Source organism: Diabrotica virgifera, chromosome 6, assembly GCF_917563875.1.
Source record: "Diabrotica virgifera virgifera chromosome 6, PGI_DIABVI_V3a".
Taxonomy (NCBI): Eukaryota; Metazoa; Arthropoda; class Insecta; order Coleoptera; family Chrysomelidae; genus Diabrotica; species Diabrotica virgifera.
Genome location: NC_065448.1, coordinates 8,340,569 through 8,358,459, shown reverse-complemented (window position 1 = coordinate 8,358,459; position 17,891 = coordinate 8,340,569). Strand labels below are relative to the sequence as shown.

General features: G+C 32.8%; 1 protein-coding gene across 2 annotated transcripts in view; it reads right to left on the bottom strand.

Moving 5' to 3' along the window:
• Positions 1-4,762: 4,762 nt before the first annotated feature.
• LOC114332007 (E3 ubiquitin-protein ligase Su(dx)) overlaps positions 4,763-17,891 on the bottom strand; it is a 52,682-nt gene continuing 39,553 nt past the window's right edge. Inside the window, exons 9-13 of one of the 2 annotated variants that reach the window (XR_007698860.1) lie at positions 16,531-16,847; positions 13,366-13,624; positions 12,757-13,015; positions 11,782-12,678; positions 4,763-10,846 (exon numbers count right to left, since the gene is read on the bottom strand). Coding sequence is in view for 1 of the 2 variants with exons in the window: in XM_028281704.2 (XP_028137505.1) it covers positions 12,409-12,678; positions 12,757-13,015; positions 13,366-13,624; positions 16,531-16,847 (1,105 nt within the window). In the remaining variant the exon portion in view is untranslated. Of the gene's footprint in view, positions 12,679-12,756; positions 13,016-13,365; positions 13,625-16,530; positions 16,848-17,891 lie in introns of both variants that reach the window. The other variant, XM_028281704.2, reaches the window with a different exon arrangement.

The following is a 17,891-nucleotide window of genomic DNA, read 5'->3' as shown; positions in this document are numbered from 1 at the left end:
CTGTTTTATTTTGTATTGAACCTATTATTGGAAGACCTGAAGTGTGAATATAAACAAAAAGACGTTCTCAGAAACATTTATAGATTTGGAGCAAGCTTTTGAAAGGGTAAAAAATTAACAGACTGACATTGAATTGTTAAAAGTAAACACAAAATTTGTTGTCGGATGGATATCTCGATTTTTGATTCTGTGCTTCCGTTTCCCTCTACATTTTTCACAAAACGCCCATCTATTTTGCTCTGTTTCTCCCTCCAACGCTCTCTCTTGCTACTTCTTGTTTTGTAAGTCTATATATTCTTCCCTCTATATTCTTCGCCTTCTTTGTCTCCTTATTTTCACTTCTTCCGACTTCTTCATTTGCTTTACTTCTCTTCTCAAATCTCTCCTGCACTTAACTGCCTGCTCTTTCGCAGCCGTAGCTCGTTCCTCCTTTTTCTTCGATTTGCTCCCTCCATATACATCTCCACACTTTTATTATATCTGACCTTTTTTTTTCCTCGATCACTCACACAACACTCTTTTTTTCTCGATCTGCCACTCTAGATCTCTCCCATTTTCGGTTCTTAAATCCATTTCTTTCGCCCTCCTTCTATACCTCTTATGTACTCCATTTCTTTTGCTTTAGTCTATCGTAATGTCTTTTGACAAACAGGGTGATTGATTAGTAGGGTAAAGCTCAATAGCTCCGCTATAGTAATAGATAGCAATAAAAGTTAATAACAAAAATTTTAGCCACCTTTGAGCTTCACATTACAAAATTATTTAGAATGTTACAGGGTGTTCGATAACACAGTGGCAGACCTAACTTATGTTTTTTTAAATGGAACACCATATATTTTATTTTACATTCGAAATCCTGTTAACTTCTCCATCACAAAAATATAAAGGTTTGTAATGTTATACAGGGTATTTACAAAGTTATAACCAATTTTGTATGAAAATCGTAACAAGTTCAACTCCCTGTATAAATAAAAATAAGCACAACAGCAATGGTTTATTAATGCCATATTTTTTTATTTATTGTCAAAATTTTTAAGAATTATTGATATTGCTAATTTTCTTTATATCAAATACAGGGTGAGTCAAAACGCAGTACATTATTTTCTCAGTAATGTTAAATGGAACACCCTGTATTGTATTTTATATCATTATTGAAAAGTAACATTAACGTACGTTAATTTTTATATAACATTCCCTATGCCCAAATTTATTAGTTTTCGAGATATTTTCATTTTTCAGAGCAAATTATTTTAGGTGTTTAAATTTATCTAAATTTTAAGTAAGCCATGACTGAATTGACAATTGAAGATTACCGATTATCAATCCGGTAATCAATGTAACACTGTAGCAAATAAAGAAATAAAAATAATTTATTAGTAATACATTTTACAACCACTACATGCAACATTTTTGAAACAATTAAAAACTATCTTTTTATGTAAATGCAACAAATAAACAAAGAAAATTAGTAATAAATTTTACAAAAAAACACACAAACACCAAATACAATATTTTGTGAAGACAATTAAACACTACTTTTGTATGTAAATGTAACGATGTAACAAATAAAGAACGAAACATAATTTATCAGTAATACATTTTGCAAAAAAACATGTTTGAAAAAATTAGAAGCTACTTTTAATAAAATATTTTTAATATTTAATTACATAAGGTGTTCAAAATTATCTCCTAACACATTTATGTACGCCTAAAAACGATCATTGAATGAGCTACTTACTCTACGGAGCATTTGTAAATTAACACATCGAAATACACTTTGTATTCTATTTTTCATCTCATCACTTGTTGTTGGAGGTATGTTATAAACTTCATTATTAACGTAACCCCAAAAAAATCAGTCCAGTTTATTAAATTCTGGTGATTTGTGTGGCCACGCTACTGGTCCATTGAAAAATGAAAATATCTCGAAAACTAATAAATTTAGACATAGGGAATGTTATCTAAAAATTAAAGTACGGTAATGGTACTTTTCAATAGTGATATAAAATACAGGGTGTTCCATTTAAAATTACTGAGAAAATAATGTACTTGCGTTTTGACTTACCCTGTATTTGATATAAAGAAAATTAGTAATATCGACCATTCTTGAAAATTTTGACAATACTTTAAAAAATATGGCAATAATAATCCATTGTTGTTTTGCTTATTTTTATTTATACAGGGAGTTGAACTTGTTACGATTTTGATTGAGAAGTTAACAGAATTTCGAATTTAAAATAAAATATAGGGTGTTCCATTTAAAAAAACATAAGTTAGGTCTGCCACTGTGTTATCGAACACCCTGTAACATTCTAACTAATTTTGTAATGTGAAGCTCAAAGGTGGCTAAAATTTTTGTTATTAACTGTTATTGCTATCTATTACTATAGCGGAGCTATTGAGCTTTACCCTACTAATCAATCACCCTGTATATACTATACTATTAGTCGTAGTCTTTCTTTATTTTCTTGTTTCTGTTTAGACCTTTGAGAGTCTATCTGGTTTATGAATGACTTTTGCGGGTTGCGATAACTTTGTACAAAATCCACCTCAACCTCAACGCACTCATAGCATTGTGGTATGATGTTTTTTCATGAGTTTGTATGATTCCGTCTTTGCCCATGAGTTTGGCGAAAGATATTGAAGGTTTCATGACAAGGCTTTGGGCTGTCATCCTTTTATTATGAGCATATTTTTCATTAGAAAAATAAAACGCAATACTTGTAAAACAATCCCTTTTAACTGTGCGAAAACACCAACCAACTCCTTTGTTCTAAGTTCTTGTGATCCAAGTAACGCTTCATTTCTTTTTTATTCTTTGTGTGTATAGAATAGGGGAATTGATAAGATTTTGATGGCTGCCAAGGTGGTTCTAACAATTGGTACTTTGTAAAATTATCTACATTTTGATTTATAAAACATCCTATGTCATTCTTAAAGCTTCCGTTACTGCTTTTGCTCAATTCTAGTCCAGAAAACATATTTATCCCCTGGTTAGGACATATTATATGTGTTTGAAACTAAAAACATTTGGTTATAACTTTGTAAATACCCTGTATAACATTACAAACCTTTATATTTTTGTGACGGAGAAGTTAACAGGATTTCGAATATAAAATAAAATATAGGGTGTTCCATTTAAAAAAACATAAGTTAGGTCTGCCACTGTGTTATCGAACACATTATAAGTAACATTCTGACTAATTTTGTAATGTGAAGCTCAAAGGTGGCTAAAATTTTTGTTATTAACTTTTATTGCTATTTATTAGTATAGCGGAACTATTGAGCTTTACCCTACTAATCAATCACCCTGTATATTATTGATTTCCCTAATCTATCTATCGATATATGTTGTCTTTATCTTCCTCCATTTCCCTCTCAACATAGTAATCCCTCGCTTCCTGCGCCTTTACCTATATTTTTTACGCTCTATTGATATATCTCACTTCCTATATCTGCTCTATCTCCTACTTCCCCTTAACCTCCTGTGTCGCTCTATCATCATTTCTCATTGTTCGTCTAAAGCTCTTTGCAACCCTTATATCTCTCAATTTCTATAACGTTTCCTCCTTTTCCTGTATTCTACTCCTCTTCCACTTATTTTGCTCTCTTACATGCCCTCCTTTTCTATACATATCTGCTGTTTATATTTATATCGTTATATCTCCCAGGATCTTACTCTATGTTTATCTCTTTTCTTCTATCTTCGTACATCTTTCTCGACCTTATTTTACCCTTAGTATCTCTTCAGCGCTCCTCCCCTTTGCTTTATCGTCCTCCTTCTTCCTGGCTCTCTTTAGTTATCAATTATGTTTGCTTCCATACTCACCGTGTGATCCTGCAACTCTCATTTTATAATATGTATTTTCCTGCTTTATACTTCCTCCACTTATATTTTTCGCTCTCCGTCTATATATTTTTTCGATCCAAATCTATCTGTTTCTTGCACTATCCTCTATTTCAGTAGTTTATTTTATTATTGCTCTTCTCTTTCCATTACTCCTCTGCCGTTTCACTTCAATTCTCCCTGGCTCTCTATAGCTATCACCAGTCATTTTCGTTACATTTTCCTCTATACCTACGATTCTACCTTTCTCTCTCTATAACTTATACATACCCCTTTGTTTTCTAGTGCCTCTATTTCTCCTGCACTTTGGTTCTTGTACTGTTTCTCTTCGTTTGTCCTTCCTTCTATATTTCTCCTATTCAATTTCTGCCATTCCTCCCATTTCTTTTGCTATTTTATCTTCCCCATTTTCTGTTTCTACCGCTTCTACAATGCTCTCCCTCTTTTATATACAGCTCTTATAGATTTGCTATCACATAGAAATTAATTCCTATCAATTGTGCCCTCTATTCTTTATCTTTTTAACTACTTACCTCATATTCCTGGTTTTTTATGTTCTTTTTTCTCTGTTATGTTGGCTACTCCCTCCATTTCTTTAGCCCTTCTTTTTGCTCTCACCTCTCTATTGTTCTAGATCCTCTGTTTTCTATGTCTGGCACTCTTCGTAACCCTTTCTTACACATTTCTTCTTTGCTTTTTCACTCCCCATTCACTCTTCTTTATTATCTTTCTTTTTATACATCTACTCTGCGTCTCTATATGCACCTAGTTTTCTTCTTGGTGGTGTCGAACAATATGAGCGACGTAGATTAATATAAGCATTGTTGGTATCGGCCATATATGTCCGACATGGCGATCAATAAGTTGTTAATTGCTTGAAAAATGTTCGAGAAAAACGAGAAATAAAAAATAAGAAATAATCCATAATTTATTGTAGTACGTTCTATATATACATTCATATATTTACATCTATAATTTATCATTTACAATTCTATACATTAAAATTAAAATATACAAACTTATACGGATTGATTAAAAATAAATACGGTGTGTATAGAAAAAATCAACAAAACCTTTGGTTCTTTTTCCGTTGAGGCCGTTATATATAGACTAATTAATCTCTTACAAGTAAATAATAGTTATCAGGAATGTTCGAGTCTTGTTACTTGAACTTTTCTTTCAAAAATAATCGCTATATATGTACTTTCTACAGTCATTATATACATTATTAGTATACCGATGCAAAAGGTCGATGATTTGGTTAATTTCAGAAGCACGAACTGTAAAAAAAAACGAACATGGCTATGAGTTAAATTCAATTTTAAATCATTAAAATTGTATTTAACTCATTGGCATGTCAATATAAAGTAAATCAAGCCGTAATACCTAGAAGGAAAGATTTTAGTCCAATCTGGCAACATTGCTATTTAATTTAATTCTGCCTATTTAAATCGCTACCACACCAAGCTGGCCATGGCTCTGTGTTACATTGACAGCTGTCAATTTGTTTATCGGTGTATAGCAACGAACTGTCAATACTGATGGATTGAGCATGAAGCGAATTTAATGCGACCAGGATGAGAGAGCGATAGTCAGGGAAGGTAAGACATATTTCGTAAACAAAAAAATTAATATAGGTAGTCAGGATTGCTAGATTGGGGTATTTTCCCACAATTTTGGAGTAATTTGAAAGCGTCTAGGGAATTTTTCTAAGCAGAAACAATTGGGGGGGGGGGTACAACTGTATATTATACTCTCATATAATCGAAGACGATAGGACCTATGAATTATTTCCAGGGCCCTCTGTAGATAAGTTGTTTAATAATATTGGTTTACTGTTCTCTACATTTGACTACTAATTTATTAAAATGCGGCAAAAATTTAAATTTGGGGGATTTAAGCTTCAATTTGAGGGAATTTCAGATTCGAAGTGGGGGATTTATAAAATCATCTGGCAACTCTGGTGGTAGTTATAGCAAATTTTCCCTGACAAATTCTCTGTCTCTCTAGGACCTCTCTCTTGTATGTTGGCCGCAATCTCGCTTCACTGTATGAATGAGACGGGGCCATTCCATCAGTATTGACAGTTCGTTGGTGTATAGACATGAATATTTGACAAAATGACGCCCAGAGTTTTAGAAGACGGTCAATAGAATTCCAGTAGACCTTCGATTTCTGCCTTTGAAGACTAACTGGTGAGAATTCGCGAGTTCTAACAAAAGATTTCTTCAACGCTGTCCAAAAAAGAATGAAGAAGCATTTTGAGATTCTATTTTAGACGCAATTGTATCTTCGTTACAGCAGTAAAATTGTAAGTATCAGCAATAAACATTATTTTAGTCTAATTTGGTTAAATTTTTCAGTCTATCCGTTTCTAGTTCCAAAACTTGCCTGACACCTATGTCAATCACGACATGTAGAATCCATAAAAAGTAAGTTTCGGCATACAAAGTCATACATTCACCGGAAAAATAAAACGGCCATTCACAAAATGTGTCGTTTTTGAATAAAAAGTTTCGTTCGAAGCTTTTGAATCTGAAATACTCTGCAAAGAAAGGTTCAGGATAGAATTTCTCGGCATTATTGCCGATATCTGACAAAAAAAATAGTATATACAGTGATTAGTGCGCTAATAACCGGCAAAATAACGTAAAAGTCGGAAACCATATTAAGTTGTGGAAGTTTAGCGATAGAAACTTATAAATTTACATTTAATTGATTGTTTCCCACCTTCAGACGTGTCGGACGAATTTGGCCACTACCAATGTGGCAGTGACAGTTTTAGTTGACATACTCCTCTGATGCGTCTAAAGGTGTGAAACAATCAATAAAATGTAAATTTATAGGTTTCTATCGCTAAATTTCCACCTCTAGTGTTTCATCTCTTTTTATATCACAACTTAATATGTTTTCCATCTTTTGCGTTATTTTGCCGGTTATTAGCGCGGTCATCAACGTATATTGTATTATTTATTTACTGTTTAATTCAAATTTGTATCCCGAATCGCCCTAGAAAAACCTCTGAATGAACCGTTGTTTGCTGGTGATTTTTTTATCAAAACATAAACGTTTCATACCTCAAATACGTCTTCAATTCTTGTGATAACTTCGAAAATAATTCAACCATCGACTTTCCACAGTAAAAGATACATCTAACAGCAGAAGTAGGCCAATATATTACTAGATATCACATTTAAGTAAATACAGTTAAAAAGTTGTGGGAAGTGAATACTGAGTTGGGAGAATCCCACGGGTTTATAATATACTCCTTCAATTCCCTTAGGAAAGTGCGAAAATAAGTGAGCGTTAGTAGTTGGCAATATCAGAAGTTCGTAGACGGATCAGACTGGATTTGCAACATATACATTTAGTAATTAATGCGACAGCAACATAATAATAAGCATATAGTTATTATCACCAATAATCCAACATCATTTATAGCAATTTGGATTGCAAACAGGATGATAGAGCTGTACTGATTCATTCAAACTTGTCTACAACTCATTAGTAGAGTAAAAACACCAATATACTTATTAAAGTACGATTTTTTAAATGTATAATTTGTAATATCTCGAGACTGTTGCAAAAATAAAGTACTTTTAAGTGAATTTATGTCATCTGTATACAGGGTGTTTGGTAAAGAATGGGCCATAGCTTAACTTTAGATTCCTGAGGTCAAAATAGGTCGATTTAAGCTAACTTACCTTAGTACAAAAGTTGATAATAACCTAAATACAGGGTGTCAAAGTTAAACTTTTATTTTATTTATTTTTGAATATTTCCTGACAGGCATGGGACAACAATACGAAATTTGGTAAGTGGTGCTGGTATTGTACAATCTACTAAATTATGTTAAACAAACGTTTCTGGTTACTACCAGAGGCGTACGACAGGGGAACGTGAATGGTTGACCCTTCCCAAATTCTACGCCACTGGCGGAATTGCTATTTTTTTTATTGACATCCCAATTTATTACAATCTGCCGTTTTTTACAAAGTAATAAGCATTAAGTAATATTTTTGTCGGCTAAACTATTGACATGTGGCGAACATACCCATTAATATGCCGCTCTTAAGGTGATACAGTAGCGATCAACAGGTAGCAAAAACGCGTTCCAAGATTGCGGCTGTAATTTTGAATATTTTTTCGAGATATTTGGCACACGTATTCGTAATATAATAAAGAATGGCGGTACAGAGCCCAATTTGAAAAATATATTAATATGTGGAAATTACTCTGTAATTAAATACAATATTAAAAAAACGAACCTGTACCGCCATTAAGAAGAACAAAAAAATGCACTTTCTTCAAATAAACTTTTTTATCCGATGCCTAGATTTTGTGTCATTTTGGAACTACTAAAATTTTTTATTTCATTAGTAGTTCCAAAATGAGCTAGCTTATAGAGCAACCCCTGGTGCCATACCTTGTCAAACGCTTGTCCTATGTCTATGATCAGGGCGGAGCAATATCTGGATGCTTCGAGGTCTTTATGGATTCTGTTTACTATTCGATGTACTTGTTGAATGGTAGAATGTTTCTGCCTGAATCCAAATTGGTGAGTTGGAATTATTACCTTGTCTTCTAGGAGAGGCGTTAGTCTGGTTAATAAAAGGTTTTCGAACACTTTGGATAGCACGAATTGCTATTTTAGTGCAATTTTTTGATTCTCCAATACTTTTTATGTAAAAAACATACTCTTCATTCGTAATTTGTTTCCATTAGTTTTCTAGATATTTGAAGCTAATACATTAATCAAAATAAGTGTGCCTTTTCATATTTAACTTCAAATATCTCGAAAACTAATGACTTTATCGTTACGAATGAAGAGTATATTATTTGCATAGAAAGTATTGGAGAATCTAACAATTATGCTAACATAGCAGTTTCATCAGTGGCGTAGAATTTGGAAAGGGTCATCCATTCACTTTCCCCTGTCGTACGCCTCTGGTAGTAGCCTGAAACGATTATTTAACAAAATTTAGTAGGGTGTACAGTGCCTACACTTTCTGCCAAGTATCACACGGATATGTGAAATTATTTTAAAGTATTCTTTTTTTTAAATAATTTATTCTTTATTTAAAACTTAGGAACTATAAGAACTATGTGTGTCTGGTACTATAAAACTATTTGGCACATCCTTATGGTATTTGGCAGAAAATGTAGGTACTGTACACCCTACTAAATTATGTTAAATAATCGTTTCTGGTTAATACCAGAGGCGTACGACAGGAAAAAGTGAATGGTTGGCCCTTCCCAAATTCTACGCCACTGATGAAACTGCTATTTTAGCATAATTTTTAGATTCTCCAATACTTTCTATGCAAATAATATACTCTTCATTCGTAACGATAAAGTCATTAGTTTTCGAGATATTTGAAGTTAAATATGAAAAGGCACACTTATTTTGATTAATGTATTATGCTCGGTCGTTTTTAGCTTCAAATATCTCGAAAACTAATGGCTCTATCGTTACGAATGAAGAGTATGTTTTTACATAGAAAGTATTGGAGAATCAAAAACTTGCGCTAAAATAGCAATTCCACCAGTGGCGTAGAATTTGGGAAGGGTCAACCATTCACGTTTCCCCGTCGTACGCCTCTGGTAGTAGCCAGAAACGTTTGTTTAACATAATTTAGTAGATTGTACAATACCAGCACCACTTACCAAATTTCGTGTTGTTGTCCCATGCCCATGGAAATATTCAAAAATAAATAAAATAAAAGTTTAACTTTGGCACCCTGTATTTCGGTTATTATCAACTTTTGTACTAAGGTAAGTTAGCTTAAATCGACCTATTTTAAGCAGAGGAATCTAAGGTTAAGCTATAGCCCATTCTTTACCAAACACCCTGTATATCTTCATATACGACTTTTTTTATGCAGAAAAATTGTTTTAGTGTTGAATTATTGGTTTTATTGTGAATAACAAACATTTGGTTTTAGAGCTCGTCAAAATATGACCAACTATATCATAAAACTTTAAAATTTTCAAAAATTTTCTGTATATTTGCCAATTACTAGAAACACGATAAAAAGTGATACATACATCAGAGTTCATATCTCACGAAATAGTGACTTTATTATAAAGACAATATATATGAATAAAGTGTTAAATAAAAAGCACACCCTGTATATACGAATTATAGTAATATGTATATGAGCTACTGTAAAATATAAATAAATATTTTCTATGAACCCTGTTGCACTTCGTAAATAACTGCATCGCAAAACATAAATGAATATGTCATAAAAAAAATCACTGAGAATAAAACATAGTACGTATTAGAGATGGCGAATTTTTATAATCGTTATTTTTCATGATTCGAACTTTTAAATGGACTGAAAGTAATAAAAAAATATAACATCTATTAAAAATGAAAGTATTTCTTATGTATCACGAATATTTTTTATATACATATTCATCATTCAGCCTATACTTGTCCACTGTTGCACGTAGGCCTCCCGTATATACATATTAGAGATGGTTAAAATACTACTTGACTAAATCGCTCCTTTATATGATTTTAGGACTTAAATGTTTTCGACTGGACAAAAATGGGTAAAAAGTAAAATTGTGAGTATCCCCCCCCCCCCCAATCCCTAAACAAAATTTTGCTGAGTCATTACTTTTAATGATTCGAACTTGAAAATTGGCTAAAAGGCGTGACAAAACTATCAAACCAAGCTAAAGCTCTATTGCTTGTATAATGTCGGTGTACTGTATGTTTCTGCCAGAAATCACAAAAGACCCCCGCTGTGAAAAACATAATCTTTATAAAAGATGAGAGTATCTCTTCTATTTTTAAAATTTCTTCTATACCAGAAATATTTCCCCTATATTAGAGATGGGAAACAAAATTGTACTGAGTCGTTACTTTTGATGATTCGAACTTGAAAATTGGCTAAACGGCGTGACTGAACTGTCAAAAAATGTATATTTCGGTATGTATGTTTTCGCCAGAAATCACAAAAGAACCACCGCTGGGAAAAATATAATCTTTTTCTACGACCGTTTAATAACATGGTCATTATTCGCTATTTTTTCATAGATAATAGCACCCATTACTGTACCCGTGAGTAATAATTCATTACTCACGGGCTGAAGTTACTCACGGGTCATTACTCACGGGCTGAAGTTAGATTCAAGTAGCGCATGCCACTTTTAATATTAATCGTATATAAACTGCAAATAAAATTACTTAAACTTGTTTATTTAATACAATAATTATTGTAATTTATACCAATAATTAACTTCGAAAAATTTTTAAATGAATTTTAACTGTAACAATGTCAGTCTATTTTTGACGTTTATATCTTGTTTACTAAAAATTTTGACGTTTATCATTTAATTTAGTGACAGTGACATATAGCGCATTTTGTTTATGTTAATTGGAATTTATAACTAACATTGTGTTTATTTTTCAAGTTATATTGTGTTAAATATGATATAACATATTATGTATAGTTATATTATTATATTATATATACATAGTTAAATGTAAATATACATTATAACTATATACGAAGTACGTCCACCGACAACAGCCATTTATTAGATTCACTGACTGTAGGTACAAATTTAAGCTTATAATTTTTCGAAAACGAATAGAACTTATTTTTACTATTTCTAGTTGTATTTTTACAATAAATAAGAATTTAGTAATAGTAGGCAACCAATTTTTCAGCCACGTACTAGGGGTAAATAGCATTTAGGTATTTTTGTAAATTATTATAATTTAAATCTAGAGTAGTTGATAATTAAATTTTTTACTAATTAAAATAAAAAAAAGGTCGTAGAAAAAGTATAGTATTCTACTCGCATGTAATGGCTATTACTCACTCTGATGAATTAAGACACTCGCCTACGGCTCGTGTCGAAAACTTCATCATCGTGAGTAATAGCCATCATTACATGCTCGTTGAATAATATACTATTATCAGAGATGAAAGAATCTCTTCCATTTTTAAAATATCTTCTATATCAGAAAAAATTTTGCCTACGTTAGTGATGGGAACCACAATTGAACTGAGTCGTTACTTTTGATGATTTCAACTTGAAAATTGGTTAGAATGCATAACTTAACTGTCAAAAAACAAGCTAAAGTTACAGCTTAACCATTCAAGGTCTCTTGTACAATATCAATACATTATACGACTTTCCCAATAACAAAACCTCACAGTAACGTTCTTGCTTGAAATAGATGGGAGATTTTTGAAAAATAGAGATGGGATGAATCATTACTATTGATAATTTAAACTTTAAAATAGCAAAAAAGTACATAGCTCACCAACAAAAACCACGATACAAGAATAAGATGAAGAATTGTGAATATTGCTAATAAACCGTTTGTTTATTTCGCTTAGTATTATTAAAACGTCCAATTTTTGTAATTTTATAGAAACATCAGAAATACTTTCAGATTCTTCCGTATAAGGAACAATTTCAACATTTTGCGATGCAGTTACTACATATCTAAGACCACCCAAAAACAAAAACTTCTAGAGGAAATAGACTTATATGTCGGAATCAGGTACAAATACATTTAGAAGTGAAGATTATTATTCTTGTCCAAAAGTATCGGTTTCTTCTATAGCGTACGTCAGTTTCTCTACGAGTTGTTCGTAGCTTTTGTATGGAGGAAGGTCCAGCCTGTTGAAGCAGGTGTGTGAGCGGGGCAGCCACGATTCTTTGCCTACTTTTTCTATGCAGAACCTTTGAGGACCGTTGGATCCCATCAGTTCCGCGAAACCTCCTACTGGTACTCGACAAGTACCGGTTACGAATTGTAGTAATCGAGCCCGTTTTTCATTGTCTGATTGCTTGACAAACTGAAAGGAAAATATTTGTTCATAAAACCTGTCTTAAACTCTATTTACGGCAATATCAGATTAAAATTTACAACTTACCTGCCAAAACCAGGCTACGGGTTTACTATTTCTTGTATAATGCCTGTATATCGTGTGCCTCTGCCAGTCCTCGACATCAATCTCTTGCATTCCACATAATAAAAGTTCCAGTTCTCGTTCGTCAAAATATTTCAGCCATTCAATCGGTACTACTTCATTAAAACCATCGAGGAATGCCTGGGTCTGTTCTTCGATACCTCTCGTCATCCTCCAGTCAGTCATTAACGTCAAATACTCCTCTTTGTTTTCTTCGGTGACTCTAAAATATACAAATTTGGTAAAGTATAAAAAATAATGTCATTAGAAACTTCGTCAAAAATCATTATACTGTATAAAATACCGTCCGAAAAGAGAATCCAAAAGCAAAAATGTAGCAGCAATGTACAAAAAAAAACGTTGAAAATCTTGCTCAAGAAGAAAAATATGAAATATGAAACTTTCAGGTGGTGATTTTCAAAAAGACTCGCCATATGTGCTTCATTTCAACATGTATGTATTTTATGGCAATATGTATAATAAATTTAATCCGGCTCGAAGGACCAATATTTAATCCGCTTCGAAGGACCAATGTTATTAATATCAATCTATATTATAAAACTATAGGCATACCTTTCTTTGTCCCCGTTTTTCTTTAATTCGTGATGAACTATCTGGCCCAAAACTTCAAAATCTACACTGTAGTACAACTCCAGACCGCAATCGTCGATGTCGTTCTCTTTTATCCACACAAGCGAATTGTAAAATTCTGGATCTATACTTTCGATGTCCTTCATCACAAGTTTCTTGCCCAGCATTCTCTTGTAGAAAGGCATCGTGAATCCGGAATAGATGAACCTACCGTGGTAGAGCGCCATCGCTATAAATCTACCTGTAATTACAAAGAAATAAACCAATAACAATATTCTTTACCAAATAAAATATTAAAATGAGCCATTTTAGCAATATTTCTCATCTCTCTATATCTTCTTTTTTGCTACGTATTTGTCAGCGTCAGTTATATACAGTTATATACTTTTTATCCGCACGAATTCTCTTGATCCTATGAATATTTTTGTCTTATTTTATTTCAATCCTATCTATTTCGCCTTTTTTACTTTGACTTTTCTATTTACATAGTTTTTTGATTTATACATTTTTTCTCTCACTTGCCTTATGCTCTACATCTTTTTTTCTCCTTTATCTATGATTTTTATTACCAAACCCAATATGGTTCATCAATGATCCTTCTTTCTATATGATACCTCCGTGATTTCTGTAGTTGTTTCATTCTGAATCTTTTCTTCTTACACAATATCCGTTTATTTTTCCTTACCTATATTCATCATCTGTTTTTATGTCCACTTCAGTCATTTCTTCTCAAATATTCAAATCTTTCTCTTTCTCTCTCTCTCAGTTTCCCTCTCCTACTATCTGTTTTAGATTATGTCATTGTCTGTGCTTTTATCTATATTTTTTCTCGTCCTCTACCATTTTTATTTGCCTTTGCCCCTGTTATTTTCCTTCTCCATCACACCAAAACCTCTTAATTACCCTCTTTTATTTTCTTCCTCGATATCTCTATATATTTCTATCTTATCCATCTTTCTCCATAATACCCTCATTTTTTCTATTGTTTTTCCACTCAGTTCAGTTAAAAATTTCCTCTCTATACCGACTGTTTATTTTATCTATTCCCTGTATACAGCACCTCTTTATTAGCAATGCCTTTACACGTATTGTCCTGTTTTTTCTGCCCAAGTGAGATTGACAACCTAGCCTATGCCATTAAACCTACCTCTTTCTTTCTTTCCCACTCTATGCTTCAATTTTTTTCAATTATTTCACCCGTTCTTTATATTTTTTATTCCCGTTTTTTGTTGTTTTTCTTCTCGATCGTCTATTATTTACAACATTATATCTTTCTCCATGACTTCTCCTTTTCTATGGTTTGTTTTCTCCTCTCTATTCCCAATATATATCTTTATTTTTCCTGCCTTTGTCTATCTTTTCTACCTGCCATTTGCTGACAATTTCTCTCTTTTTTTCTTTCCGCTCTATCCTACTATGTGTTTTAGATCACTTCACTGTTTGTAGTGGCTTTTATTCATGTTTCTTCCTCCTCTTTACTACTTTCCCGTCTCATCTCTTTTATCTTCTCCATGATCTATATTTCCCCATGATTTTCCTATATTTTCTATGTTTTTTCCTTTTTGACTTCGGTGAAATGTGTCAACATTCTCGGTTTTCTCTCTACAATTATCTTTATCTCTTTTATCTTTCTCGTCTCATTTATCTCTCTGTTATACTTCATATATACTATATATTCATTCTCTTTTATACTTCTGTCTTATCCTCTGATGTCAGTTCATCCTATGAGCCCACTTAATTCTCATTTATCTCTCTCTATTTCGATGTCTTTCTCCCTCTTCGTGGTTTTAAAGATCTGAAGATAAATCAGTTGTGTTATTTGTGCCTTTTATACATACAAAGGTTTTCTTATTGATAATTCCTACTTTTGTCCAATTTTAATACATTTACGTTAATACTGCTATGGTTTGTATTCCAAAGGCACAGGTACAATATAGTAGGAAAAATGAAAGAATACCCATGCATTATCGATGATATGCATACGAATCAAATCAAAAATTTCTAGTCAAAACAACGTCTAAACTAAGTTAATACTGCAAAAAAATGGATGTGACTACTACCCCACCGTACGATTTTTCGCTACGTAAATGTGTCAAACATTTTTTGTGATGTTATTCTTTTTCTGGTAATACCTATATATTTATTGGTAATCAATGTTACTTTTACTACCGTAATTAATTATTTGATATAGATTAGTAATACAAAAATAATGAGTAAGCAAATATAGTTTTATGAATTTCTTCATGTTAAAGTTGCCGGACGTAAATAGTAACAGGAATTTAAAAAATGTCGTTTATGTCGGCTGCATTAAGTGACTTAAATGAAAGTAAACTTAATGAATTCAGATCATTTTGGTATCCAGATCATTTTCCAGACATTATCTGCAAATAAATGTACATTCGTAAAAATATACTAATCTGTAATTTTATACACTATGATTGAAAAGTCATAGTAATATGTACACGTTTGGCAAACTCATAGACAGAAGTTAACCATATTGACAGATGATTACTTACAAATTTTATTGACTTATTTTAATTAAATAAATACTTACCAAACCAAAAATACAATATAATATCAAAATAGCTTTTAAAAGAACTGAGTTTATCAAGTAAATACGACTGATTATTAAAATTTATAAACTCTACCGAACCTAACCCAGTTTCACTGTCAAAGTGACAGAAATTGAATCTGTCAGATTATAGTTGACCAGCACGATTACTCGAATAGTAGTTTATACAATCATTATCTCTACTGATGTTAAATGTTTTTCTAAGAATGACATTAGAAGTACAGAAATAGTCAAGTGTGAGTTTAAATTTTCTACTAAATTAATATAACTACGTTGAACAATTGTATCGCCGTCTCACTCTGTCAATTATAAATATGTAACTGCGTATGTCTTGGATAACGTTTCTGCTTAGTAGGCAATACTTAATAATCTATCTCTCTCGTTTGTTATTTATAGAAAAAGGCAGCAAATCCAAAATATGTGCTTGATATGATCGTTCATGGGTATTCTTTCATTTTTCCGACTGTAGGTACATACACCTAGAATCATCCACTAAGCTAGCAGATGTTTACAAACTATGTTGGAATCATAAAATCATATGAAAATGTGTTATACAAGAAGACGTAATCACTTACCTATAAATTTGAAATACGTCAAGTGTTCCGGGTTCACATACGAAGCAGGATTGATCTGTAGACTGTAGTTGTTTTTGTTCGCGTATTCAAACAGACAATACATAGGGTTGAGCGCTTCGTGGGAGACGAGGAAGAACCATTCTCTGCTAACGCCGCCATAATCTAAGCCTTCTTCACCTTTGAAGATGATGTAGAGCCGTCTGCGCAGTTCGTACGCCGGTAACCTCATGATGGTGTGGAAAGAGTCTTCGAATAAGGTTTGGCGGGTGACTTGGATCTTTATATGGCTGGGGAGGGCGTTGCTTTGACACAAAAATCTGAAACAAAAAACCAGAGGTAATAAATACTTATTTACTTACTCCGTGGCGTTACAACTCTTCGTGGGTTTTAGCCGACTCGATTACATGTCTCCATTCCTCTCTGTCTTCAGCAATCTCCATCAAATTCTCCACGCCTATAGCTTTAAGATCTCCTGTTATAGCTCGCCACTGAAGTCCAGTGGTCACGCGGTCTTCTTCCAGTTGGGACTACTAATCTTTCGTCAGAGTGTCTTCTGAGGTGTCCTGTCCATTGGAGTCTTCTGGACTTTATTTCTTTTATTATGTTAGAGCCTGAGTATAGTTCTTCGAGCTCATTGTTAGTTCTTATCCTATATTGTTATTGGTCCAATAACGGACTTAACATAAATGCAACAAAGACAAAGTTACTTGTGGTTAGTAAACAAGACGTCGGCCCTATGCAACTAATTGTCAGTGATGAATCAATAACAAAAGTTAACCATTTTAAATACCTAGGATGTTGGATAAACGAGACACTAAATCCGGATGAAGAAATTAAAACTCGTATAGAAATTGCAAGAGGAGCATTTATGAAACTTAGATCTATTCTAAGCAACTCTCAGCTGAACTTACAACTAAGAATCAAGATCCTAAAATGTTATGTGTATCCTGTATTACTATATGGATGTGAAACCTGGATCATGAACGTTAACATGATGAACAAATTAGAAGCCTTTGAGATGTGGTTGTATCGTAGAATGCTCAGAATATCTTGGGTTCAACGCATTTCAAACAGAGAAGTCTTACACAGAGTAGGCCAAGGCGAAGGTGACTTAATGAAGATGATAAAAAAGAGAAAACTTGAATATCTGGGGCATAGAATGAGAGGTAGCAGATACAGGATGCTGCAGTTAATACTCAATGGAAAGATCGACGGAAAAAGAGGAATTGGTCGAAAGAAATATTCATGGCTCCGAAACCTTCGTCAATGGACGGCTTATCAGCAGATCAATTGTTACATGCCGCACAAGATCGAGAACGATATCGGCAAATTGTTATGGAAGCTACCCACGCCTAAAAATT